This window comes from Sebastes fasciatus, chromosome 3, assembly GCF_043250625.1.
Source record: "Sebastes fasciatus isolate fSebFas1 chromosome 3, fSebFas1.pri, whole genome shotgun sequence".
Classification (NCBI taxonomy): domain Eukaryota; kingdom Metazoa; phylum Chordata; class Actinopteri; order Perciformes; family Sebastidae; genus Sebastes; species Sebastes fasciatus.
In genome coordinates this window covers 25,165,618-25,192,814 of record NC_133797.1, presented here as the reverse complement: position 1 = coordinate 25,192,814, position 27,197 = coordinate 25,165,618, and the positions used below count along the sequence as shown (strand labels likewise).

The window sequence follows — 27,197 nt, the reverse complement described above, 5'->3', positions numbered from 1 at the left end:
AGTATAACCGGAAGCTGTAAGGTAGAATAACCGGAAGCTGTATGGAAGTATAACCGGAAGCTGTGTGGTATGTAGTGAAGCAGAGCAGACTTGACAGTGTTGATGATGCTGAGGAGAGAGCAGCATCCTCCTCCTCCACGGCAGGTCTCCACGCAGGCAGGCCGTGTGTTTAGATAGATGTGATGTTAGAAAGAGGAGCTTTATCATCATCTTTATTATAGTTCAGACGGCGATCTCCAGGAAACCCTGAGAGCTCAGTGATGGTGGATTTGTCCCAGAGTGGTGCAGTGTCGCCCGGACACAGCAGCAGACACGGACAGGGCTCCGGTAACAACGGGAAGAAAACGTCGAAAAAGTCGCGAACGAGAAGAGGCAAGCGAGGCAGGAAGAGAAGGAATAAAAAGAACAACAGGAACAACAAAACACCACCACCGTATTTCCCTCCGGAGGTACGGCATACCGTGCTTTAGCACCGGGGGATTAACGGGACATCATCCGAGCCAGCTAACTGAAGCTAGTGCTGCAGCAAACCAAACCTCTAGCTCGTTTCAGGCTCAATAGTGACATATATAAGTCATACCACATCATTACAATATGTCTAATATGGTGTAAAAACACTGTTATTGTGAGCTGGACTGTAGACTAGACTAGGCTGTGTTCTCTCGTCTGGAGAACAAACGTCACGCCAAACTGCACTCACATATCTGACAATTATAAATAAACAGTCTAAATAGTTAAAGCACAAAGGTCATAGAAGTTGACTCAATGTATTTTCTGAAATAATAAAGATCAGTTAATAATTCGGCATATGTTTCAGCAACAAGAAGCAGTGTCTTCTTTACTAATTTAAGCTTCCAACTTTTCATAACACTGTAAAAGCTGACTTTATGTTTAGCTGTATTCAGTGAAAGAGACACTAGACTGACAGCAGAGGAGTAGCTTTGTAAACAGATATTATGCCGAATAGACAAGTTCATCTGTTCGATATAGGGAAAAGGTCAGAGTCAAGCATGATATTTTAATTAACCTTTTCTTTATTAAAACAAACTTTATTTTACTTTATTTATTCATTATTATCATTATTATAATTTTTCTCTTCTATTTATTTATATATATATATATATATTTATTTATATATATATATATACATATACATATATGTATGTGTATATATATATATGCATATATATATATATATGTGTATATGTATATGTGTGTATATATATATATATATATTAATATATATATATATTAATATATATATATATATATATTAATATATATATATATATATTAATATATATATATATATATATATTAATATATATATATATATATATATATATATTAATATATATATATATATATTAATATATATATATATATATATATTAATATATATATATATATTAATATATATATTACTTTTTAAAATTTCTTTCTCCTCTTATTTCATGACTTATTTGCGGATACTTTCCTTGTGTTGTTGTATTCTCTACAATTAGAATTTTATGTATCCATGATTGAGAATCAGTTAGGTCCTTTGTGGCCAGCGGTGGCTGTCTGTGTGTATGTTGTTGTCAGGTATGATTGATTGATGTGTTGTGTCACGGGTGAGTGTTGTTCAGAAAAACAAAAATCAACTTTCCCTGTATAGTGACTGTTCTATTGATTATTGACAATTAATAAAAAAACAAACTTTAAATTGCGTGAATAGTTAATGAAATTAGGTTGACATTTTCTCCTTGTCAGGAATGGGCACGCAGCGGGGCAAGGTGCATGTTACTGCTCACACAATGGGCTGTGGTGTTACTTAATACAGTTAGCTAAAAACATGTGATATCTAACATCACCTCTTGACAACTGTCTTACTATAGTATTACTACAGTACTATACCATTATAGTATAGTAGTAATTACTATTGCTGGTTGCTTGGTGAGCCAGAAATGGGTCCTCAAAATTAATAACAGAAAATGTTTTCAGCACTTAGGAGTGTTGTTTGGCAAAATGTCATGTGTCATAGTTAAGAAACCCTTTATAAAGTCTTATCTCACCTCACTGTGTGCTGTGAGCAAGGAAGCCACCTACTGTACTGAAGGACATCCCGAAGGTGTTGGATGGGGGTTCAGTTCAGGGCTCTGTGCAGACCAGTCAGATTCTTCCACACCAAACTGGGAAAACCATTTCTGGAGCTGTTTTTGCATTGAAACAGGAAAGAGACAAACACAAACTGTTCAGACAAAGCTGGAAGAACACTGTTGTCTAAAATATCATTGTGTGCTGCAGCATTAAGATTTCTCTTCATTAGAAGTGAGGGGCCAAACTAGGTAAAACAGAATCAGACAGGAAGTACACTGTGGACATGTGCTTTTGGCCATATAGTGTGTACAATGTTAAATCCCGTCTTTTTGACATTAATCTGTCGTCAAGTGTCCTCATATGTTTTCTTTCTCTCCTCTATTTCCAGGCTGAAGAAGGAAACATTGAGTACAAGGTAACGAACTCTTCATTTCCTGCCTCATTTAGTGTAATGCAGGTTTTCCACACCAAAATTTAAACTGCAGAACATGCTGAATGTATATTTCATATACTATAATTTCTCTCTGAGCTCTGAGAGAATATTGAGGTGATGTTAAATTGTGTTTTACTGTTACCACTTTGATTGGATTTTAGCTCATGGTGTGACTCTTGTCTCTCGTCTCACTCAGCAGTGATCGCTGCCCTCTGATAAATTAATGATGGTTGGTCAGCCGTCAGTTTGTCCGTCCAACACTTTTGTCTGGACCGACATCCCTCGACCAATAGATTTACATTTTAATGACTTTTCCTCTAGTGCCACCCTCAGGACAAACTTTACATTTTTACCTTCCTTTTTTGAGTCTCATCGGTAAATCTCAGTATGATTTTGTACCATCAAACACTGTGTGTTGTTACAATTTAAGTATTATTATTTTACCTTATACTGCATTTATATGCGTTTATGTTGGCAGATCTAAAAAGAAAAAGGAAACTGCATTACATTCATGTTTTTTAAGTTGCATTTTTATGTTTATGTAAATGTTATTTTACTAGTTTGATACATTTTTGACGGATAGGCCTGTATCCGATATCTATTTTTTTACTTAAACACAAAACTTAATCAAACATTTTTTATAACGGTTTAAATTTTGTTATTAAAGGATTGTGATCAAGATATGTAGCAAGATCATAGACTGTATATAAGAAGTGGACGTAGTCACCGTGACATCACCCATTGGTCTGTGGACTGCCGTTTTGAAGCCTCGAGTTCGGCATTTTGGCCGTTGCCATCTTGGTTATTTACAACCAGTAGTGACACGAGAGTGTGGAGCTAAGTACATCCGAACGCTGAATAAGACATTTTTAGGCAACCAAAAAGGTTATAGTTAACTTTCATGAACTGAAAACACACTGTGAAAGGGTTAAAGTTCTAAGACAAAAACACGGACAACTCCCAGACCGAACAACGCCGTGGTAACGACCTGTCAATCACAAGGTAGCCACGTCCTAAAGCATCCCCTGCTTTATGGTCTATTTGACTCTAAATGGGATCATAATTTACTAAATGAACATCATGCTGTATTGAAGAAGACTTGAAACTAGCGATTGAGACCATAAACTCATGTTTACAATGTTTACTGAGGTAATAAATCAAGTGAGAAGTAGGGTCATTTTCTCATAGACTTCTATACAATCAGACTTCTTTTTGCAACCAGAGGAGTCGCCCCCTGCTGGCTGTTAGAAAGAATGCAAGTTTAAGGCACTTTAGCATTGGCTTCATTTCTCAGACCCGGAGTTGCTCACTGAGGGAGCGGGACATTTTACAGTGAAAATAGTCGGCAGATTGATTGATTATGATCGTTTGTTGCAACGCTGCAGGGAATATATCACTAAGGCTCTTATTTACAGTGAAGTTTACTGTTCCAATAAACTGTGCTCTGTGGATATTTACCCATCATGTATCTCTTTCTGCTGTTGTCGTAGTTGAAGCTGGTTAATCCCACCCAGTATCGCTTCGAGCATCTGGCCACGCAGCTGAAGTGGCGTCTGCAGGAGGGCCGCGGTGAGGCCGTCTACCAGATCGGAGTGGAAGACAACGGACTGCTGGTCGGCCTGACCGATGCCGACATGAAGGCCTCGCTCAAGACCTTAAAGAGGATGGCAGAGAAGTAGGTTTCTTTTTATGAGTTTTATGAGCTTTGAACATTTTAATATTGTCATCCTAAACCTTTTTCTGGGAGGTTTGTTTGTGTTTAACTGGACAAACTTTTCACTCGTTTCAGCCTGATGAACTGTTCATGAGGAGTTGTTGAGATGTGATCATTAGCATAATCTACGCCCCTAAAAGTGCCATGTAAGGCTGCCGACTGCCTGTTCCGCTCTATTATAAAGAAAAAATAAAATATTAATAAAACACCTGTTAAAGATGTGTCATCAGAGCAGAGCTGCACTGTGGCAGAAATAAAGAGGGAATTATTTAATTAATTAATAATTCCCTGTTCGCTGTTTTCACCAGCGTTGGTTTGTTGGTTTGTTTGTCTGTTAGCAGGATCTCAATTTCTCAACTTCATTACCTGTTTATATTGTTAAGCGTCTGAGTTCCAGAAAAGCACTATATAAGTTGAATTTATTATTATTAGTATTATTATTATATTTATTATTGATTTTATAGATATTATTGATGATTCGTTTACTGTGAAGGAGGATTTACCTCATGCAGGTTTCAAGTCACTGCAAGTGTATTTGCATAATACACTGAAATTAACTGAAAAAATTAATCTAAAAATTGATGGTCTGCATTGGAAAATGGTGGAGATAGCCGGGTTTCCACCAAGAAATTCCTTGTAATTTTAGTCCTGGGACTACTTTTCAAGGAACTAAAAGGTTCCTTCAGCCCACTGTTGTCTGCGTTTCCACCACAGTCTAAAGACCTGCAAAGATTAGGCAAATTAGTGTGCTGACACATGATAAACGCAACATGACCTTAGGTTTTGTCTCACTGCGACGACATTTACTGCTGCATGATGCACGTTGGATGTAATGAATGAATTGCAGCGGAGAAAAATGAATCTTAGAGCGTCTGTCACCACAGTAAATCATCTGTTGAGTGCTTAATGATTATGTATTTGTGCTTTAGATCTTAACTCCCGTGAAACAATCAGAAAATAACTCTTCATTCACAGCCACTGTGCTGTCTGTCTCTGGTACCTCGCTCGTGCGATCTCTCAGCTCGCTCGTGCGATCTCTCTCTTTTTCTCTTTTTTAAAAAAGAGTCGGGAAAGCCGACAGCAGAGCCTAACTTTACTTATAATTTATCAAACAAAAAGAAATGCTCTCCACTCATCCTGAACTTGTTCCTGCACTTTCAGAAAGTACTAACCCCCGACCAGGGCCTTTTTGGGGGGTAAAATATTCCTGGAACTTAATTTAGACGCTGGTCCCTGCGGTCATAACACAATGAGTTCCTCAAAAGGTTCTTGGTTCCGGGGGAAAGTTCCTGCAGTTGAAAAGGGGCTTTTGGTATTAACTGAATACAGAGCTGTGTTGTGAGTTGTAATTTGTCTGATCAGGTCTTCCCTCTCTGTCTCATCAGAGTCGGTGCCGACATCACTCTCCTCCGAGAGAGGGAGGTGGACTACGACTTGGACAGAAACGCCCGCAAAATCGCAGAAGTCCTAGTTCGAAAAGTTCCTGATGATCAGCAGGTGAGAGTCTCCAGGTCCTGGTTTTCCTGATGTGTATGTATTTAAGGGCATTTTCAAACCTTGAGTTTGTTTGTTCCGGTCTGAATCAGTGGATGAGTTGAACTAAAAGCCAGATGAGAACGTTCTCTCCTCTCATTGGTTGCGAGACAGCAGACACAGGAAGAAAGTCCTGAAGGAGTTCCTATCAGCCCAAATATCAAGAAGCTAGTTCAGGTCAGACATCACATCATCCTCCAGCCAGCTGCTAGCAACTATGTATGTCAGTCATCCCAGAATGCAAAGCTCACCTGGCTACAGGAGCCGTTTAGCTCAAACTTGCAGAGTTTGCCTTGTCAGATTGAGGTCGCATCGCCGGTTCACCAAAAAACAAACCGCTCCAGAGTTTGTTTGTGTCCGTAGCGAGACCACTTCCTCTTAACGGTCTTGATGCGGTTGTTTTGGTTCACACCAGAGTCCGATTCAACAGGACACAACAACACAGGTTTGATAATGCCCAAAGACACAAAAAGGGACCACTACATGACGTACCTCACCTCAAAAATGATCCCTCTTCTCCGTCATGTTGTTTTGGACTGGGACAGTTCCTGGACCTGCGGGTGGCGGTTCTGGGGAACGTGGACTCGGGGAAGTCGACCCTGCTGGGCGTCCTGACGCAGGGCGAGCTGGACAACGGGCGAGGCCGAGCGCGGCTAAATCTCTTCAGACATCTACACGAGATCCAGACCGGACGCACCTCCAGCATCAGCTTCGAGATCCTGGGCTTCAACAGCAAAGGAGAGGTGAGCAGCACACTGACAGAGAGAGAGAGGATGTTAGTTATATAATTATTATATATTATTTTATTTCTATTATCATGCTTTCTTTCACAAAGATCTCACAACAAACACATTGTTACATTTGTATATAAAGTGCAACTTCACCCCAAGATCTGAGCCTAAGTCCACCCACTGCATAAACATGACAAATGCTAAAAAGTGGGCAAGGGGCGGGGCTGAGATGAAACCACGCCTACTTCCGTATGACAACAGCCTCGACGCAGCGGCGACGAATATGGCACAGCTAGCTACAGTAGCTTTGAAAATAGCAATATAGGGCACTGAATTTTATGAATTTATTGTTTCCTTCCCGACGCTGGGAGACCACTTCGCCGGGTAAGGAGCGCTCAGAGCGGGCGGCAGCTCTGGAGACAGACTGACAGATTTTTTTTTAAATGATCATACCGAAAAACCCAGCCCAGTGTTCTCAACTCTTTTCAATGAAAGCAGCTAGAGCATTAACTGCCAACTAGCACCAAAAGTCCCTAAATCTAGAGAGAAATTCACCAAGTTGGCAACACTGATATGTACATGTCCACAGGGGCGAAAGTAGTTCACCAAAATGGGTCTCTGAGAACATTTTATGCGAGAAATAAGCCATGCAGTTGCTGAATCTGTCTTTATTTTAGATCGACAACGGTTAGTTTAAAAGTTTCTCGGGAGTTTCCAGAGGCGGTGAGTCGCGCCGGACGCCCCTGATTTACATAAGGTAGCCTAGACCGCAACTTTATGCAAATGAGGAGCGGCCAATGTGAAGAGCTTCGAGTCCCAAACTGAAGCCTTAACAAAACTACTAAATATCAAAAATCACCAGAACAGTTTAATATAATTCTGTACAATAGCCGTGCAGTAAATGCTTCCTTTGTGAGTCTTGCATTGAGTATCTGCTTATATCCAATTTATAGTCCAAGCTGATCAATATATTTTAATAATTCCGATTTTTTTCACACCGATACCAGAAAAAATCTGATAACAATCTGTGGTCTGGTGCAGGTTGTGAACTACAGCGAGTCTCGAACAGCTGAGGAGATCTGTGAGAGCTCCTCCAAGATGATCACCTTCATCGATCTGGCCGGGCACCACAAGTACCTGAAGACAACCATCTTCGGCCTCACCAGCTACTGCCCCGACTTCGCCATGCTGGTGGTGAGCGCCAACACCGGCATCGGTGAGCTGCAGCCACACGTTACCTACAGTACAGGAAGCAACGACATCAGAACATTTACGAGTGTGTGTGGTAGGGCTGCACAATTAATCGAATATTAATCGTGATCACGATTTTGGCTTCCCACAATTAAATGAACATGATCGACTGCGATATTGACGTTTAAAATGTGTGCTGCGCTCATAGAAAACTCTGCTGCATATCAAATCAAGCGCTTCCTAAACTGACAGCCAGTCGTAACAGCATCTCCTCTCGAAGTTTCAATGATTGTTAGTAATGGAATCGCTGTGGCCCTACCTCAAAGTCATGTTTGCGGTCCCTCTCCGCCCAAACGGCGTTGTTTTGAGGCTAATGTTTCTGTGCAAAAAAAAACACACAAAACAAAAACCTAATATCCGAATCCTAAAATTTTAAACCGAAAAGGCTACCTCCCCAGTGAACCCGTCCGAATAGTCGAATATTCGGTTCTAGCCCCAGAAAGCAGTATTCTGTTTATTTAAATGTGAAAGTGCAGTAAAAATATTTTGTCCCTAAAATCAATGAATAATCCTGATAAATAATCGTGATCTCAATATTGATCAAAATAATCGTGCAGCCCTAGTGTGTGGTGATGTGAGATGTCCTGGCTACTGGTCGGGGTGGGCGATATGAAATCGTCTGTCCTGGTACAGTATATATTAGTACACAGTAGATATCGTGAAGGTACTTTATCACATTTATGCAACATTCTTGTGTTAAGACGTGCAACTAATGGCAGGGACACACTGGACGCGTGAGCAGCGCGTGTGCGTCGCGCAACCTTTTGCTTTTTGTTTTGGCGGCCGTGTTAACAGGTTGGAGCAGCCACACTGCCCGCTTGAGCAGCGCGGCTCGGCTGCGTGTCAGCTGCGTCTCCTCTAGAGATTCAACATCTATTTTTTCCTCATGCCACACTGACCAGAGCAAAACAACCAATCAGAGCCGAGCTGGAGCCTGTCGCCTCTGGGCAGCTGTCAATCACTCGCGAAATTCTGATCAAACAATCAAACTAGGCAGCGCTGATCAAATATGAATCAATATTCTGTTACTGTAATGCCTATTTCTCAACTCAAATGTTTTCAGAAACATCTTGTAGTGTACTGTTTAGCTATACCAAGCACCGCCCACCAGCCAAAGCACAGCCAATAGGAACGCTCTCTTTCTCTCTAAAATGAGCTGCGATTGGTCAAAGTCTTCCGTCACGGGATGTCTTTAAGCCTGTAAACAGAGCCATGAGGAGGTGCAGAAGTCTAGTTTTCTCTCAGAACACTTGAATTACAATATGCTGAAAGGTTATTATGGAATTTTTGCCCAATGATGCCAAAAATATACTGCCTACTGCAGGTTTAATTATAGTTTGGTTTATAAAATGTAAAAATTATTGTAAAAGTCTCTCAAGAGCCGAAGGGGAGGATTTGTTAATACAATAGTTGCGATAATTTTCTGTCAATCAACTAATCAGTTAGTGAACTAATTGTTTCAGCCCTAATCCTTCCTGTTCATCCATTATTACCATTAAACAGTCCTGCTGACTGACCTGCAGCGTCTCCCACAGAGCTGTAATACAGAAGAACAGTGTTTTTTGATGTTTCACTATCTTTGTAAATTATTTTCCAAATATGGATTCATGAAGTGTCTGTAGTATTTTTTATACATTATTTCTTGAAGCAAAATTAATAAGTTCTCCTCTGCTTTCAGTGCTGGAGGAGAACTTAAAAACGACACCGTAAAGTCACCACTAGAGGGCAGAAGTGGTCCGTGTCAAGATGAGGTCACACTTGTTCAGAGAGTCAGAGTTGGTTTATTATATGAACTCAAAGTTTTGTCTCTAACTCAGAAAGTTCAGATTGTATTTATATACTGAGTACAAATCAGGATTTAAGGTGTCAGTTACATAATTATTATTATTATTATATCATATTTCACAATGACTAAGCATTTCTGTACCGATAGAAATGCCTGGGCTTTGGGTATCAGCTGGTACTGAGTACCGATCTGATACCAGAGTTTAATTAATAAGCTGTACGCCTCACTGTGTGGAAGTAATCATTCTTTTATGTGTAAGGCAACATCAGGCTTGACTTAAACATCGCTTTCTTAACTTTGTAAAACAAAATGTAACAAATAAATACATAGATATAAATTTACTAAATAGTTATTATTAAAATAATAAATAGTACACCAACAACTTGGTAAACAAATCTTCAAAATTAACAGGAATTATAATTCAAGTGCAAACCTTTTTAATGCAGCAACACATTGGTCACAGGAATTCAAATTCCAGTATATAATGCATATAGTATATAAACATTGATTTGAATTGAATAGATTGGCCCCGTTGTAACCGATATCCGATACAGCTATTTGAGTCAGTATCGACCAGATATCAGATCCAGTATTGGTATCGGTGCATCCCTAATTTGAAAATATAGACCTGTGACATTGTTTGCTTAACAGATTATCAAAGTAGTAAAAAAAAAAGAGACTTTCTGTCAATCGATTAATCACCTGATTTTTGCTCCTCTAATCCCCCCCCCAAAGAAAGGCCTTAGACAGTTTTAAAAAGTCTTAAATTTAATTTACAAAAGTGTTAAATCTTGTCTCTGTTCACAGTAATGTAAGTTATATTTTAGTTATAAAATGTTTCTGATTGCGAACTTCTGTTAGCTACAGTAACTAGGAAGCTCATTGACAAGTGAAGATTTTAGTAAAAACTTATATTAACTTTTTAATTAGTTAATCCAGCCATCCAGTTTATACCCCTTATCCAGGTCACATTAATTTAATTATTTATATAATTAGAAATTATTGTAATATACTGCTGGGAAGTACTGATAAAAATGTGACATTAAAATAAATAATTCTAGGTCATATCGTTCCTACTTATGACCATGAAACAGGTATCAAACTACATTCTACGTGGTATTAAAAAGGTCTTAAAAGTAAAGTTAAATTGTACTTTAACTTTGTATCTTCTGTTTCAATCTGAGAGTTCAGTCATGAGACAAAATATTTAGTTGCATTTAGATTTCTCCCCGCAAAATATTCAAAGATAATGATTTTAAATTTAATCATAAAAACACTGTTAGTGTGTTATTCTCTCCTGGTACCTGCCAGATGGTTTCTGGGTAATGAATTATTTTATTTTGATGTCAGTATGCTCACAGTGTTCCCGCTCTCCTCCGTCCAGCCGGTACGACCCGGGAGCACCTGGGCCTGGCCATGGCGCTGAAAGTTCCCATCTTCATCGTGGTCAGTAAAGTGGACCTGTGCTCTCGCGGCACCGTGGAGAGAACTGTCCGGCAGCTGGAGCGAGTCCTGAAGCAGCCGGGCTGCAACAAGGTGCCGATGGTGGTGTCCAACCCCGACGACGCCGTGACGGCCGCACAGCAGTTCACTCAGTCTGAATGGTGGGTACAAATACTTCCAATACTACTACTACTACTAATGCTGTAGCAGTTCACTCAGTCTGCATGGTGGGTACAGATACTACTACTACTACTACTAGTGTAGCAGTTCACTAAGTCTGCATGGTGGGTATAAATACAAATACTACCAATACTACTACAACAGTTAATCTGGGGTTAAGGTAAGCCGGGTCTCTGTGAAGCACATAACTGAATGTTTCAGGTGTGACAGTAGAGAAAGTACAGGTCACCTGCTGCAGGTGGACGCAGAGTCAGAACACCGGTGTAACACATCAGCTGGTTTGATGTAGCGACGGCAGACACTCAGAAAGAGAAGATAACGTCATCGTGGTTTTCTTCATGTTATGCTTTCAGACTTGAGTGAAACTGGAGTAACTGTCAGTATGATTAATGTTTCCATTGTGTGTGTGTGTGTGTGTGTGCAGCATCACGCCCATCTTCACCCTGTCCAGTGTGTCTGGAGAGAGTTTGGACCTCCTGAAGGTTTTCTTGAACATCCTCCCTCCACTGAGCAACAGCAAGGAGCAGGAGGAGCTGATGCAGCAGCTCACCGAGTTCCAGGTACACGCACGCACGCACGCACGCACGCACGCACGCACGCACGCACGCCAAGACTAAAAACCACGATGGCAACAGCCAAAATGCCGAACTCAAGGCTTCAAAACGGCAGTCCACGAACCAATGGGTGACGTCACAGTGACTACGTCCATTTCTTATATACAGTCTATGGTTTTACATAAAGTCAAAATTCATTGACAGCAGTAAAAGACAACAATAAGAGAATAATTATACCTTAATGATTAAACTAAAATTGTACGCAATAAAAATGTTAAAGTTACAAGAAGTTAGAAGAAAATGTACGAAAGAAAAACACCAAAGCAGGTTCATAAAAGTATGAGACTACTACAACTATGAGAAAACATTGAAAGGAAGATATCGATCTGGCTCACCTGATAGATTTTCATGTTGTGCGTGTCTGCAGGTGGATGAGATCTACTCGGTTCCTGATGTTGGGACTGTGGTGGGAGGAACTCTGTACAGGTGAGAACACAACACAGATCATCCTAGGGTTTGGATTCAATTCAAACAAGAGTTTAAATTGGAAAAGTATCTATTGTTTGAAAAGTACAGGCAGGCTATTTGTAACTTTAGAGTGAACAACACAAGACACTGGGGTCACTGGAAGATATAAAGGGTTAAATTGAAACCAGAGGATTTGCTGCCTTTGTAAGGACAATGATTTGGGAGACAGGTATCATATTTTGTTTGAATGTAAGAATGTAGGAATAATTAACTACATAGAAAGGTATTTGCCTGCATTTATGTTTAAATTAATTTTGTTATTAGATTAGATAAGCCAGCAAATAAATTATATGTATAGTAGTTGCCTTTTTGAAGAATGTCCTTCCTTTGTTTAAGTAACATCTGTTGTGTTTTAGCCATGCCGTGTGCCGTCGTTTTGTTATTATTGTATGTTCTGTTTTTGCTCTATACCATGTGATCATGGTCTTGAGCCACATAAATAAATTAAATGAAAATTAAATGGAAAAATCTGAAAATTATAAAAAGAATTTGCAGTTTATAAATCCTGTTATTGGCCCAGACTCCTTCCACACATCACATCACATCACATTATCTATAGGGGTGGGAAAAAAATTAACCTATGTATCACGATTTTTTTTTTACAATTTTGAAATTGATTTTTTTAATGCCAGAATCCATATATTTGCTTCATTTGAGTCTATGCGGAGGTAGAATGAACTTACTGCTTTTTTTCCAAAATAATGTGTTAACAAAGGGAACTGTATATACAAAATACATATATGGAAATATGATTGATGTATTATATTCACCAGAAGTATAAAACATTACATGTCCCTTATAAATGAAAAGAAAATACCACTAATTTGTGAGGGGAAATGTTTTTATTCTTTGATTTTTGGGTTGCTGGCAAAAAAATAAATAAAATTCCTGACAATGACTGATATATTCAACTTCAGGACATCTCTGACTACATACATGCTGAAAGTCAAAAAGTTTTACTATATTAATTTAGATATTTTCCAAATTAAAAGTCCCTAGAAGTGTATGATTCAACTTTTTCCTATGATCCAGTGTTAAAAAAGTTAACAAAAATCACAATAAATCATAATATCGAATCACAATACTTAAAACTCAAAATACATATCGAATCAGCATCCAAGTATCGTGACAGTCATATAATATTTACCAGACATTTGTCAGTTAGAATTAAATCTAAGATAACAAAAGTGACAGAAATGTCATATTGACTAACGTCCTGTACATTTAGCCGCTACTGGCTGCTGATTGGTGAGTGTTGTTTAGACGTGTGCTCCGAACAAACAATATACAGCTTTCCAAAACTTTATAACATGGCGTTTATTTACCCGTCATGTCCATCCGTGTCCGTCACTTCTAATAAATTTTAATCTCTTGGTTGAGACAAACAGCACACGATGCCCTTTGATAAACACAAAATAACCTCATACGAAACACAATAGAGCACAAAACAGACGATCTCCTCAGAGAACAGCCAAAAACTTTCTGCTTCTCCTGATCAGCTGCACCTGTGATAACTGGCTTGTGGCCTCAATGAGCTACCTGAGACCAGCCTCTGCCTACACCATACACCCCCTAGTGCTTGGAGGCATATTACACCTAACACAGATAAAATACCACAAATACAATACATGGCTCTTAAAAATGTCTTAAAGAAGGAAACAACACAACGTCATTATTTATCGATGTCTGTCCGATAATCAATCCAACAATTAATCTCACAGAGATTACAGTTACTTTTTTGGATCCCGTCATGATATATACTTGATAATTAATTCTTGCCATTTCATTTTCTTGCTGCACATTAAAGCTACATTCATAAGATGAGTGTCAGAGCCGCTGTGAGGGGGAAAGAAATCTGACATTTTGAGAATAAAGGTTGAATATTTAGAGAATAATGTCGTAATTGTATGCGGAAAAAGTTGAAATATAATGAGATAAATTTGTAATCTTACATAACAATTTACATGAAATGTATTTTATATTCTCATAATATTTCAACTTTGCTCTCAATTTTACAATTTTATTCTTGAAATCTCAGATTTGTGGCCCTAATACTCCATCATACATAATAATAATAATAATAATGATGATAATAATAATAATAATAATAATAATAATAATAATAATAATAAACGTTATGTATTATCTTGTTGAACCTGGATTAAAACATTTCAGGAGGCAAATAAAACCAGACAATTACAATAACACTAAAATAAAAAATGGAATTAAATATGTTGGAAATAAAACATTAATTATCTCCCAGTGGTTTCTCTTGAGCTTCTTTTTTTAGGTTGTTAGTCATTTAAGAGTTAATACAGTAAACTTGTCTCCTAAATAATCTCATAATGAGTCTCTTTGCAAATCTTCAGGTTTTACCACTTCACCCTCTCTGCAGTGTAACTGTACTTCATGTATTGCAGTAATAACACTGACCGTGTGTATTTCAGCGGAGTGTGTCGGGAGGGCGAGAGGTTGGTGGTCGGTCCGACTGACGAGGGCCGCTTCCTGCGTCTGAAGGTTGGCAGCATCCAGAGGAACCGCTCGGCCTGCAGGGTGCTGAGGGCCGGACAGGCTGCCACGCTGGCTCTGGGGAACTTTGACCGCTCGCTGCTGCGCAAGGTCAGAGATCACATGACCTAAAGACTGTATGATTTTATGTCGTGAAATGGAAAATCTTGTTGTCCTGGTCCTGATCCAGCACCAGGTGGCGAAACTCCGGGTATGAGAAGTGAAGCCAATGTTCAAGTGCCTTAAACTTGTCAGTGTCAGCAGGACGTGACTCATCGTCTAACCCTTTCACAGTGTGTTTTCAGTTCATGGAAGTTAATTATAACATCTTGGTTACCTAAAAATGTCTTTTATTCAGCGTTCGGTTGTAATTAGCACGTACGAGCTCTCTCGTGTCCCTTCTGGTTGCAAAAAAACAAGATAGTGACGGCCAAAATGCCAAACTCGAGGCTTCAAAACGACAGTCCACAAACCAATAGATGACTGCAGTTTGCCATGTTATGATTTGAGCATATTTTTTATGCTAAATACAGTACCTGTGAGGGTTTCTGGACAATATTCGTCATTGTTTTGTGTTAATTGATTTCCAATAACAAATATATACATACATTTGCAAAAAGCAGCATATTTGCACACTCCTATGTTGATAAGAGTATTAAATACTTGACAAATCCTTTAAGGTGCATTTTGAACAGATAAAAACCCTGTAAGAGGTTTCTTGGCTCTGTGTTGCTTTGTGTTAAATTATTTTGTTATGCCACGTTATGTCATTAGTTCTGCAGGTATTTGGTCATAAATAAAAGTGTTGGACACATTAAAATGTTGACCTGATGATGGCGCTAGATGAGGATCACCAAAGTTCATGACAATCCATCCAGTAGTTGTTGAGACTGCTCAGTCTGAACCAAAGTGATACACCAACAGTAATCATAACGTTAGCATGTTCTGCTAAAATTAACATTACAATGTTTCCATGGTAGCGTTTCCACTGACATACGTTTAGCTCTCTAACACGGCTAACATGCAAACATCAAGCTCAGAGCACAGCTGAGTCAGAGATGTCATAGCGTGTGATGACAGCGCGTGATGACAGTGATGTGTGATTGGCTGTTGCAGGGTATGGTGATGGTCAGTCCCAAGATGAACCCGACCATCTGCTGTCAGTTTGAAGCCGCCATCGTCCTGCTCTTCCACGCTAAGACCTTCCGCCGGGGGTCACAGGTCACCGTGCATGTGGGCAACGTCAGGCAGACGGCCACTGTGGAGTGCCTTCATGGGAAGGTCGGTATGATAGATGGTATGAAGCACGTGGTCGCCGTCTTGTGGCTGCTTTATGTAACTACACGTGACCTCCTCTCTCTCTGCTGCAGGACGAGCTGCGTACAGGTGAGAGAGCCGTGGTCCGCTTCTGCTTCATCAAACATCCCGAGTACCTGCGACTGGGCGCCAAGCTGCTCTTCAGGGAGGGCGTCACCAAAGGCATCGGGCATGTCACCCGCCTGCTGCCCGCCTCGCAGAACCACGACCAGAACCAGAACCACGACCAGAACCTGCAGGAGCATTAAAGACCTCCATCTGACAGATGTTGAGCTCCGTGAGAACTTTGACTGGTCAGACGTCATCAGTGCATCTCTGATCGGCTTCCCTCTCCCGCCACATGTCGGCGTATTAATCCTCCCGTCCTGGATCTATACTTCTGTCCTCTTCCGCTCCTGCTGTGCTGCCAGAGAGTGCATCATCACCATCATCTTCCTCCCAGCAGACGTTCGTGTCTTGAGTTAAAGCTGGCTGACCTCAGTGGATTTAAGACAGACGCTTAATCTGATGTTGTGCCACAGTTTGATTTAAGAGGCTCCTTTTTCTTCGTGCGGCCGTCATGAGACGACGGCAGGATTATTTTTGGGGGGGATTTGAGGAGGAATGGTTTTAAAGTGGCACGTCAGACGAGGAGAGGAGATGTAACACTGGATCTCCGCTGCACGGGAAGGACTGAACTCTCTGTTTGCCCTCAAACACAACATCTCCACACACGCTCAAACTAAACCTGAAGAGGGGGATTATTTCCAGAAGGAGTTGTAGTTTCTTTTCAACAGTCTGAGGTGTCTTCTCATCACACATTTAATGCCATAATGGTGATTTTTGCATGTTTCAGCCCATAAACTTCATATATCGCTGTTTTCCACGGAGCACGGTGGACGTCAGGGGTCATTTTGTCAGTTTGTGTGGACAAACAAGAAATATGTGCTCTTGAATCAGCACCAAGTTAATGTAGAAGTAGGAAATACAGTTAAAGGGTTATTTTTATAAAGCGAAGCAACATTGAATGTAACGTTTATTTTCATTATTGATAAATCTGTTAAATATATATTAGCTTAATCAGTTAATCATTTGGTCTATAGAATTTCAGAAAATAGGGAAAAATGTCCCAAGATGACGTCTTCAAATGTCTTGTTTTGTCAGAAAACTCAAAAATATTCAGTTTACAATAATCTAAAAGAGAGAAAAGCAGCACATCCTCACATTGGAGAAAGTTTAACCTGAAAGAGAGACCTTGATAAGTGATTTAGGATTAGATTATAAAGGTTTTATGTCAATTAATAAGTAACTAATCGTCTCAGGACTAGTTTCAACAACACAGACTAGACACAGACAGTTTTGTTTTGATTTTGAAGAGAAACACTTAAACAGATTTCACCGGATAACAGATTTTATGGCGTCAAAATAAATTCCCCTTTAACTTGCTGCACAAGTCACTAACTTGTTCCTTCAAGTCACAAACTTGTTTGAGTCAAACTAAAGCCCCCATTTTTAATTTTCACTTTGCGTTCAACTTTGGTTAAATTAGACGCGAGAATTTGCGCCAACGCTGTCATCTTAGCTGCGTCACACAATCCAGTTTAATTTAAAGCTGCTCTGCTGGAGTATACAGTATACTGCTAAAAAAAGATGCAGCCAGTGGTACGAGTACGTCTCTTCAGTAAACTGCAGTAAACCGGATAGCAACCGAGCTAGCTGGCTTGCTAACTGCCAGTTGGAGAGTGGGCTATTGTGGCTGGCTCGCATGTTACTTCTGCTCACTTGTGATTCATTTGAGAGCATAAATGACTAATTTGTGTGCACAAGTTAAAACAAAATGACTCTTGACACCTGTAGGGCTCCAAACAGGCCACAAGAGTTCAGACTCATGTGATTCGGGGTTAGAAGTCTGAGTTGAATCTGAAAAAACCCTCCTCATTCTATTATGCTCCGTTCTTTTGCACTTTATTTACTTTTAGATATTATGACGAATCCCTTCTGTCCAGTCCAGCGTGGCTCTGGATCACTTACAGACAGAAACCAGTTGATGTTTCCCCCCTTTTTTTTTCTCAACTCAGCCTGGTATTAATAACCAGTCCACAATAAATAATAAACCACAATTTGGGAGGTTGATGCATTGATGAAATATTGGAGGGAGCCGTTCAGATAAATGTATTATTAAATAAAACAATGCAGCTGAACAATGTTTTTGGACAAAAAGCGTTGGTTTTCTACTTTACAGCCTTACTGTACGTTCACTTTGTTGAGATTCATGCCGTCTGTTCAGCTCTTTAGCTCGAGTTGTTTTTGAACTGTTGAAGCCTGTACATTCAATATCTGCATTTACAAATGACTGACACTGAAATATTTGCATCTTGGTTTCCAGTTTGTTCTGATTATCCGTTCATGTTTAGAAGGTTTGATGTACCAGGCAGCTTATTGCAGCTAAACATAACCTGCATGCTCTTTGACTGGCAGAAAAAAACCTCTTAATCTTCTCATTTAAAGTATAAAATAATATATCCAGTGTTGAAATTGTTTTTAATTTTATTTTTTCTGAGGTTCTGTGCAATTGTAAACCTAAATATCGAATGTATTTCCATGGATCCTGTGTAGCATTTGAAACTGCTTACTGTTCAAATGGAGTTCTTTGCACTTTGTATTCTGATTCTGCATGTGTGTTGAAGCCAGTGAGCAGATCTGCAGTGAGCGGATCCGCAGTGTTGATCTGCGTCGGCCGATTCTGCAGAACGATGACGACGTGGACGCTGAGCTGAGAGGTCAAAGTGTGAGACGACCGTCTGACACAAAACAGCTGCAAATTTAATAAAGAGTGGATTTATCAGTTTGTTTTTCCTGACTGTCCTTCTAATAAATAAACGGTTGAAACAACATGACTGAAATAGATTCCTTCTGTTATTATTTATATTAATGCAGGACGTAAAAATGGAGCCGTGGGGACAGAAGGTGTGAATTATTTGTTTATTTTTGAAAAATCCTCCCGTTCTCCATCTTCCCCAGAGTGAGACATGAAGATATCAGTTTCATATCCGTGTCCAGAGCAGAGAGAGGTCCAGGATGTGTTTAGTTTAGCTTAGCTTAGCACAAAGACTGGAAGCAGGTGGAAAATGCTAGCCTTGCTAAATCAAAAGTGAACAACACAGAACTTGCATCCTGTGATTTAAAGACATCTTTGGAGTCAATTTAATCTGAATAGGCTTTTAATTTGGAAAATGAAAAAATCTACCGGTATATTAGAAAAAATACTGAGCTTCCACATTTCAGGAGTTTGTAATTAAGTCCTCAGTTTCGGCACAAAAAAAGACAGATTTTTAATTTTCACTATATCATATCTGCTGATATTTTTAAGAATTTAATGAAAAGTAAAACAAAATCTTTTTCTGACTTTACTCTTGTAAATAAACTTTTAAAACAACAATTTAAAAACCAGACAAACCCAAAACCGTTTCATACTCTTTCAAAACAAGTGCTTTTCCTTAACCCAGATCCTGTATGTGTTTGGGGAACATTAGTGACGTAAATATCAAACTAACCTTAACAAATGGCAGCCTGTTCACACTGAGTCGAGCCTGTCTGAGGCCCGAGCTGGATTTAATCAAATCTGCAAAAGTGCAAAACAAAAACTGGCTACAATTAATATTTAAAAAATAAAAAACCTGGTGAAACATTATCTGTACTACAGAGCCCCAAAGAAACAAAAGGTTATTTTTTTTATCTTGTTTGCAAAATGTATTATCTTATTCCCTCTAGTCACAAACCTGCTGCAAAAGTTACTATTTTGTTCCCACAAGATCCTATCTTGTTCACGCAAGTCAATTAAGTTGTTTTCTCAAGTCACAAACTTGTTCACACAAATTATTATCTCGTTCACAAAAGTTATTATCTTGTGCATATGAAAAACGTTTTTGGGACTTTGGGGCTCCGTACAACACGTAAGGGATAATGTGCAGTGAGCCGGTCATTGTTGTGAAATAAACCCCTGCCACATCGTCCTGTCGGGATTTATTTCACAACAATGACCCGCTAGCTGTACATTATCCTGCTTATTATACGGCTAATTACTTAAAAAATCAATAATTTCACATAAAAACGGTCCTCCAGAGTCCGACATCAGAACTGCGTCCGTAGCAACGGTCTGTTATACATATCAACGGTCTGCTATAAAGAAATAACAGACTGTAGAATGCTGTGATTGACCAATCAGAATCGAGTATTCAACAAAGCCGTGTAATAACAATACTTAATCAAGTACATAAGAATAACAGGCTGTTAGATCTCCTTAATTTGTGTTATAATTCCAATATTTGCTACATTTGGTGAAACTAGTGGATGCTGTAACAAAACAAAGGGATTGGACCTTTAAATACTTTATTAATGACAAAACCAACCAACCTTTGGGACATTTGTTGCATGTCGTCACCCCTCTTTCTCTCTCCACATTTCCTGTCTTTATGTTAACTGTTGCTACTCAGTAAAATAAAATGAAATCTTAAATTAGAAAAAAAAAGAATTACAAGATGAACCCAAAAAAAATTTCACATTTTGTTTTTGAGGCTCCCTGACGCCTCATGGCGGCTCTGTCGGAGGCTATCAAGGGGAAAAAAAAAATCACATGACTCATTGGCAAAAGTCAAATATCTGCTGATGAATTTTGGTAAACTGATAATCTGTTCACTTTACCACAGGATGCAGATGAAATATTGTTTCTTCTGTCTCTCCGACAGTTCACTGTGACATTCTTTGTGCTGAGGTTGAAAAACCAAACAGGTCCAGTGGCAGTTCAGAAAACATCTGTCTCTCCTTTTTAACAACGACCTCGAGTCCAGAGGTTTTAACTCCTTCTCACAACATTTTGGTCTTTTGAAGGATTTGTCAGCCGTCAGTTAAGCCAGGCTCCTCTGGCGCTGCTTGATCCTCAGATACAGCTGGGAAATAAAAGAGAAAGGATTTTCTCATTAAAACATCATTAAGATAACACTGAAATACTGAAACTTCTTACGTAAGACCTTTGAGTATAAGGATTCTCAGAGCTGCTTTTAAACCTGATTAAAACAGATGAGATTTAGGGGACAACTGGAAGAAACAGCAGACTGACGCCGGCATGGTCGACGGTTCAATTCCCTGTGAAGCTCAATGAGCAGAGCAGGGATCATACTGCATCTACATCTCTGGAAATATACATGAAGACTGTTGCAGCTAATTTTAACAGTTTATTTTATGGTTCCACAGTTTCAATATCATTTCCTAGACAGAAAGTGAAGTGCAATTTCTTCAGAAGGTTCCTGGGGAATAAATTGAATGTAATAAATGTAATATTTACAGGGAAAACAGTTGGTGCACACCCAATTAATCCCTTTTAATTGGTAGTGTAACATTTTACTAATACATATAATTCAACACATGAATATTTGAAGGGTTCAACATTAAATGGATCATTTTTTTCCCATCATTTCAATTTTTGCAGCATGGAAATTTCTCCCTAAATGCTACAAATTTATATAAGCTGTCAACATCTCGATCTGTTAGGAGATAAACTCAGCATAGTCGGCTCACCCCCAGCAGGTTGCGAGGGATGTAGCCCTCACGGTCACCACATCTCGCCCACCACCACTCCGTCTCCACCTCGTCCTCCCGTCTCAGCACCGTCATGCAGTCGCCCTCGATGAAGCCCAGCTCGTCTTCGCTCTGAGGCTCGTAGTCCCACAAGGCGTACACCACGCCGCGGTTCATCACGCCCATCTTCTCCTGAACGCCTGCGGGCACACAAACACAGAGGAAGAAGCATTTAGAAACTGGATCATATCAACAACATCGAGTCAGTCTAGACTACAACCTGTAATTAAGTGTATTATTTTTAGCAGACCATAATTGTAACAGGCAGTGTGGCAAAGTGAGACCCACGAAGACCCTTTAAGGACCCTGAAACACTATCAAGGACCCCCAGGAACTTCTGTATCGGCCCCATTATTTCCTTGGGAATCCTCAATGACCCCTGAAATCTTTACTTAGAACTCATGAGATCTCCTCAAGGACCCCTGACTCTTTGTCAACGATCCTGAAAGACTTAACTGGCCCCTAAAAATCCCTCAAGACAATGAATCACCCTCAGAGTCCCCTCAAACTTTACGTGGAACCCTGTAACACCAATGGGATCACTTGGACCTCATCAATGGTCCCTGGAAGCTCCTCAGGCTTTCCTCAAATTTACCCCCAAATCCACTCAAGGTCCCATGAAACCAACATAAAAGTCCCTGAAACTTCTTCACATTGCTGTAGAACTCCCTGAAAGGTTTTAAAATAAAACTTTGAAACCTCCTCAGAGACCTGTAGATCTTCCTCAAAGACTCTGTGACCCCCTAAATTCTTCCAAAAAATCCTTGTCTTAACTCATAGAATGGAAGGAACCTCCTTTTATTCCTTGAACCTACTAAAAGACTCCCAAAATCCATTTAACCTTGTCAAAGATCCCCAAAACCTCCGCATGTTGCCCAAGAACTCGCTTTCAGGTTCCCAAAATCTCCTCAGGAATCATGGAACTTCCCAAAAGCCAATGTAACCTCTTCACAAAAAAATCCAGCACACAGATTTTGAGAGCAATCTCAAACTTTTTCATGTCAAGGATCTCCAAAATAGATGTCCAACAGACGACAGACCATGGATGTATAAGAGGTTGTATCCTGTACTTTTGCCCTGCGTGTTAATAAATAGCCTACAACTACATTAAATTCTGTGTATGTCATTCTACTATCACTACTAGCTACTGGCCGATAGCCGGTTGTTTGGGAACAGAGACGTTAATACATCCACCACGGTACAGGCTGACAGCATACAGCCCATGGGTGTATTATAAGATCATAAAAGTGATGAATTACAGCCAATATATCCATTATTACAGCTGCATACAGCTAGCAGGAAGCTGGCAGAACCGTATATGTGATATGAACGTGCAGGGCGGTGCAGTCCCGTGGATCTGATGCACGTTCATTATGCCGAGGAAAATAACTCTGGATTCAGCTATTAGTGAATTTTACAACTTTTAGGACATAATGATTTAATTGAGGGCTATTTAAGTGTTCGTACTGAGAAGTTGATTTACCTCAAAAACATTTCTGATTTACAGACAGTCTCTTTAAACATCCATGGCCACAGACTCATTGGCGTTTTCAGTCCAAAATGGCGGCAGCATACTGCATACATTAGCGGCTGCTGAGTTTTGTCTCTTTGCTTCAATACTCTTTTCTATAACCGCCTTATTTCTCATCCCTCATAGAACTGATGGGACGTCCTCAAACCCCTTGAACCTATTAACCCATCCCTAAAATCCACTCATGGCCCTACGGACCACCTTAAAGAACCTGGATTTTCTGCATACTCCCTTAAAATTCCCACAAAAATCACAAAACCCACTTAAGAAATCACTGAACTTCTTTAAATACCCATGTAAGTCTTCTAAAATTCACTTTAGAACCAACACAAACACCTTATGGACTCTGAACCCTCCTCATGGTCTCCCTGAACTCCCTCCCCAACGAGTCCCAAATCCCCATCAGGGACCACGCCTCCTTGTAGACTCCTGAAGTTCTGTTTGCTGTTAACATGTTAGATAACCATTCTGAAGATCCTGCAGTGTGACGCGTTGTGTATAGTCTCACCGTAGAGGAACTGGGAGCACTGGGCGTAGCCCTCCTCCATCTCCTCACATTTGTCGGCAGCCGTCTGCATGTCGCTGTATGTGGTGGCGAACACCGCCGCCCCCGACTCCACCAGGAACTTACAGACCTGAACATTGTTACAGGAGGCGGCGCAGTGGAGGGGAGTCCTGGAGACGAGCAGAGAGGGAGGAAGAAAGGTTTGAGAGAATCGAACAACCACATCTGTGGAGTTTTGTCCAGTGAGTCACTGATTTGAAGCTGTTTTCTAGGTTGGAGAAACAACCAATCGGAGTTTTGTAGGAGGGATAAACATTGGAGACGTCATCTTCCTGCATCGCCAACTAGCTACATCCATGAAAAATAAGATAAATGGCCATAACATGGGTAACATTTTAGCAGCTGTTGTCGACATACAGAAATGATAATTCTTAAATCAACATGATATCACAAAACTTAACTGATCCTACAAACCGCTACCTCAGCCTCTGAAAATGACTTTGGCATGACAGGACCGCGATGTTGTTCTGGTTCAAACTCACCAGCCGTCGCTGTCGGCAGCATTAGCGTTGACACCGAACTGAACCAGAAACTTGACGATCTCCGTGTGGCCGGCGCAGACGGCGTTGTGCAGCGCCGTGATGCCCTCATCGTTGGGCATGCTGGGGTCGTCCACCTGCAAGACGGATGTATGATCACATATATTTCCTGTAATCTGGAGTCAAGATGCTGGTTTCAAGCATTTCATGCCAATATTCAATAGCTTTTAAGATGATTTTTTAAAGCTAAAAAACATTACAAATATTCCCTGAAGTCACATTAATCACAATTATAACGCGGACACCAAAAATCCTAATAAACATAACAGCAGATTTGATATGTTACATTTGAAAGTACCCGAAAAACACAACCTGTGAATAAATTAACAGCACATTTAAATACAGTATTAATGCACCAACCAAAACCAACTCGTCATACCTGCATCCACTTCAGAGCAGTAGCAGCTATTTATATTTATTCAATGATGATTGATCAAATCTCTTTCGATTTAAGGAACATACTATGTATTTTGTGCAGTTCTAAATGCAGCGCTTCAGACAGATCATTCCTTAAATATCATCATAATTTGTTTGTTTGTGAAAATCTGAGTAGATCTGCGAGCGTCTCTGAGTTGAGTCAAACTGTCTCCCTGGTGGACCTGCAGAGTGAGACCAGACAGCGGTGTGACTCACGTCGTAGATGACCCTCTGGACGAGGTCGTACTCGCCCTCCAGAGATGAGTCCAACAGCAGCGCCAGAGGGTTGAACTTGACCCGGATGCTGTGGTCGATCACCTCCGAGCCGGCTTTACGGAGGATCGACTTCTTACCCTGAGAGAGGGAGAGGGAGGAAATAAAGTTTATTTTAATAATACAGGTGAAGTGACCCTTTAATAAGACAAAGCATTAATCAGAATGTAATCTTGTCCCCTGTGAAGCGTTACACACTCACCGGGGGCGCTGTGACCTGTCCTGTGACCTCCGGCGGCTGCAGGTTGAGGTCATCTCCCTGATCCCCATCACTACAGGTGGGGTAAGGCGGGGGCGGGTAGGGGGGGAACTCATCGGCAAAGTAGTCCCGGTGGACTGAGACGGAGGGACACACCTCCTCCTCCTCCTTGTCCTCCAGAGGGGGGGGCAGGGAGCGGCAGGAGGCGGGGTCAAGGATGGGTGAGCGGGGGGGCAGAGGGGGCGGGGTCAGGCTGTCTTCTGGGCTATCAGCGAGCGGCTGGTTGTCGTCGACCCTGGACATCACATCCGCACCGCCCAGCCCGTCCTCATGAGGCTGAACGTAAGTCCCCGCTGGACCGACTGTCTCCATGGGGATGGTTTCCATGGCAGCCAGAGTGGTCTTCTGGTAGAGCAGCTTCTGGATGTTGGGACCCGCCGGACCCTCGGGCTCCGTGATGGAGCTGCGTTTCTTCAGGGGCCGGGGGGCGTGGTGCAGTCGGCGGCGCAGGGCCTCCAGGTCGGCGTCGCTGGGGTTCCTGTGAGGGTTGGACAGGAAGGGGAGGAGCTTGGTGGGGCTGAGCGGTCGCGGGTTGGCGCGTTCTGCCGTCTCTGCCCCGACACCTTCGGCGTTACCCAGGCAACCGTTGTCGGCCTCGCTCCCGTCGGACACACAACACCCAGAGCTCATGATGTCTGAGGCGACAGACTGCTGCCCCCTGCTAGCTGAGAGGACGGGTTTCCCGTAAACTGTGAGGGGGGAGACACACTGCAGTCAGAGGCAGCGATAACAAACCAAATATGCTTAACAGCTGAGACAATTAGTCAGTTAATTCATTCACTATTTCGATTAATCGTTTCCATTGGTACCAACCATGTCATACTAGCTTGTCGCGAAGGAGGCTAAATAATGCTCCAAACTGGAAGGACAGGAAATATTTTTTATGCTAAATGCAGTACCTGTGAGGGTTTCTGGACAATATGTGTGATTGTTTTGTGTTGTTAATTGATTTCCAATAATAAATACATTTATATACATACATTTGCATAAAGCAAGCATATATACCCACTCCCATGTTGATAAGAGTATTAAATAGTTGACAAATCTCCCTTTAAGGTACATTTTGAACAGATAAAAAATGTGTGATTAATTGCGATTAAATATTTTAATCGAATGACAGCCTGTGAGAAGAGAGGAAACAGTCGTAGTAATAACCAAGAGTATTAATAGTAGTAACAGTAGTAACAGTAAAGCTGTGGCTGTGTTGGTGCATCACCTCTGGGCTGGCTGCGGGGCAGTGTGCCCTGGCCGCCCGGCTGGTAGCCCTTCCCCTGCTGGGTATACATGGAGTAGATGGACGAAGCCGCCACAATCTGAGGCTTCTGCAGCACAGGAGGGGAGGCCTCAGAGAGGTCGGGGGTGTACGGTCGTACGGCGGCGGCCGGCGGACTCTCCTGCTTGTTGGGCAGAGGGAGGGTGTGGCTGTGGCTGGAGAGGACTCCCGGAGCCCTGAGGTGGCCCCCGCCCGGCCGCACCTTACCGGGGAAGGTCCCGGTGCTGTAGGGGGGCTTGGAGAATGTTGGTGGACCCGGCGAGGAGAACGGTTTGGGCTTACTGGGAACTGGAGGTGGCGCAGCCGGATGACCTTTACCAGAAGCCTGAAGGTGAAATACAGAGTTAACACGGAAATTTAAGAACATTATACTCAGTCGAAATCAATTGAACAGATACCCAAGACATATTGTTGCATACAGAAAAGGTGGCAATCAAATATTTTGTATTAACATGAACTGAAATCAATAGTGGAAGAAGTACTCAGATCCTTTTACTTAAAGGGCCAGAGTGTAGCAGTCCGCCGTGTCGCTCCGCCATGTTTCTATAGAAGCCCAGAACAGACAAACCAAACGCTGGCTCTAGAGAGAGCCTTTCACGTTTTTACGTTACCTGAAGGCCACCGTAGTTCTCCGACTCGCTTGTGAAACTGCGGTAACGTGAGCCGCAGA

The 27,197-nt window shown here is 41.1% G+C and overlaps 2 protein-coding genes and 1 long non-coding RNA gene across 3 annotated transcripts in view; 1 reads left to right on the top strand and 2 right to left on the bottom strand.

Moving 5' to 3' along the window:
- Positions 1–4,110, bottom strand: part of LOC141764535 (uncharacterized) — a 256,854-nt gene extending 252,744 nt beyond the window's left edge. Inside the window, exons 1-2 of the long non-coding RNA XR_012593275.1 lie at positions 3,971–4,110; positions 2,089–2,186 (exon numbers count right to left, since the gene is read on the bottom strand). This is a non-coding gene — a long non-coding RNA (uncharacterized LOC141764535). The remainder of the gene's footprint in view (positions 1–2,088; positions 2,187–3,970) is intronic.
- On the top strand, positions 35–18,930 carry gtpbp2b (GTP binding protein 2b). The gene is made up of 12 exons (XM_074629827.1): positions 35–449; positions 2,468–2,494; positions 4,003–4,187; positions 5,612–5,723; positions 6,305–6,502; positions 7,532–7,706; positions 10,912–11,131; positions 11,575–11,710; positions 12,132–12,190; positions 14,680–14,851; positions 15,857–16,021; positions 16,111–18,930. The coding sequence occupies exons 1-12, from the start codon at positions 261–263 to the stop codon at positions 16,303–16,305; spliced, it is 1,833 nt and encodes a 610-aa protein (XP_074485928.1). The 5' UTR covers positions 35–260; the 3' UTR covers positions 16,306–18,930.
- Positions 18,931–19,826: 896 nt separating this feature from the next.
- LOC141764519 (apoptosis-stimulating of p53 protein 2-like) overlaps positions 19,827–27,197 on the bottom strand; it is a 31,439-nt gene continuing 24,068 nt past the window's right edge. Inside the window, exons 12-18 of the mRNA XM_074629816.1 lie at positions 26,471–26,852; positions 25,198–25,943; positions 24,939–25,076; positions 24,249–24,382; positions 23,710–23,876; positions 21,611–21,810; positions 19,827–20,982 (exon numbers count right to left, since the gene is read on the bottom strand). Of these exons, the coding sequence (XP_074485917.1) occupies positions 20,941–20,982; positions 21,611–21,810; positions 23,710–23,876; positions 24,249–24,382; positions 24,939–25,076; positions 25,198–25,943; positions 26,471–26,852 (1,809 nt within the window). The 3' untranslated portion in view covers positions 19,827–20,940. The remainder of the gene's footprint in view (positions 20,983–21,610; positions 21,811–23,709; positions 23,877–24,248; positions 24,383–24,938; positions 25,077–25,197; positions 25,944–26,470; positions 26,853–27,197) is intronic.

What these genes read in the sequence shown, in the direction of transcription:
- gtpbp2b (XM_074629827.1), top strand. Translation starts at nt 261, where the DNA reads ATGGTGGATTTGTCCCAGAGTGGTGCAGTGTCGCCCGGACACAGCAGC. An exon ending in GAGCGCCAACACCGGCATCG is followed by an intron (nt 7,707 to 10,911) that starts GTGAGCTGCAGC and finishes TCCTCCGTCCAG; the next exon opens with CCGGTACGACCCGGGAGCAC. An exon ending in ACCGCTCGCTGCTGCGCAAG is followed by an intron (nt 14,852 to 15,856) that starts GTCAGAGATCAC and finishes TGGCTGTTGCAG; the next exon opens with GGTATGGTGATGGTCAGTCC.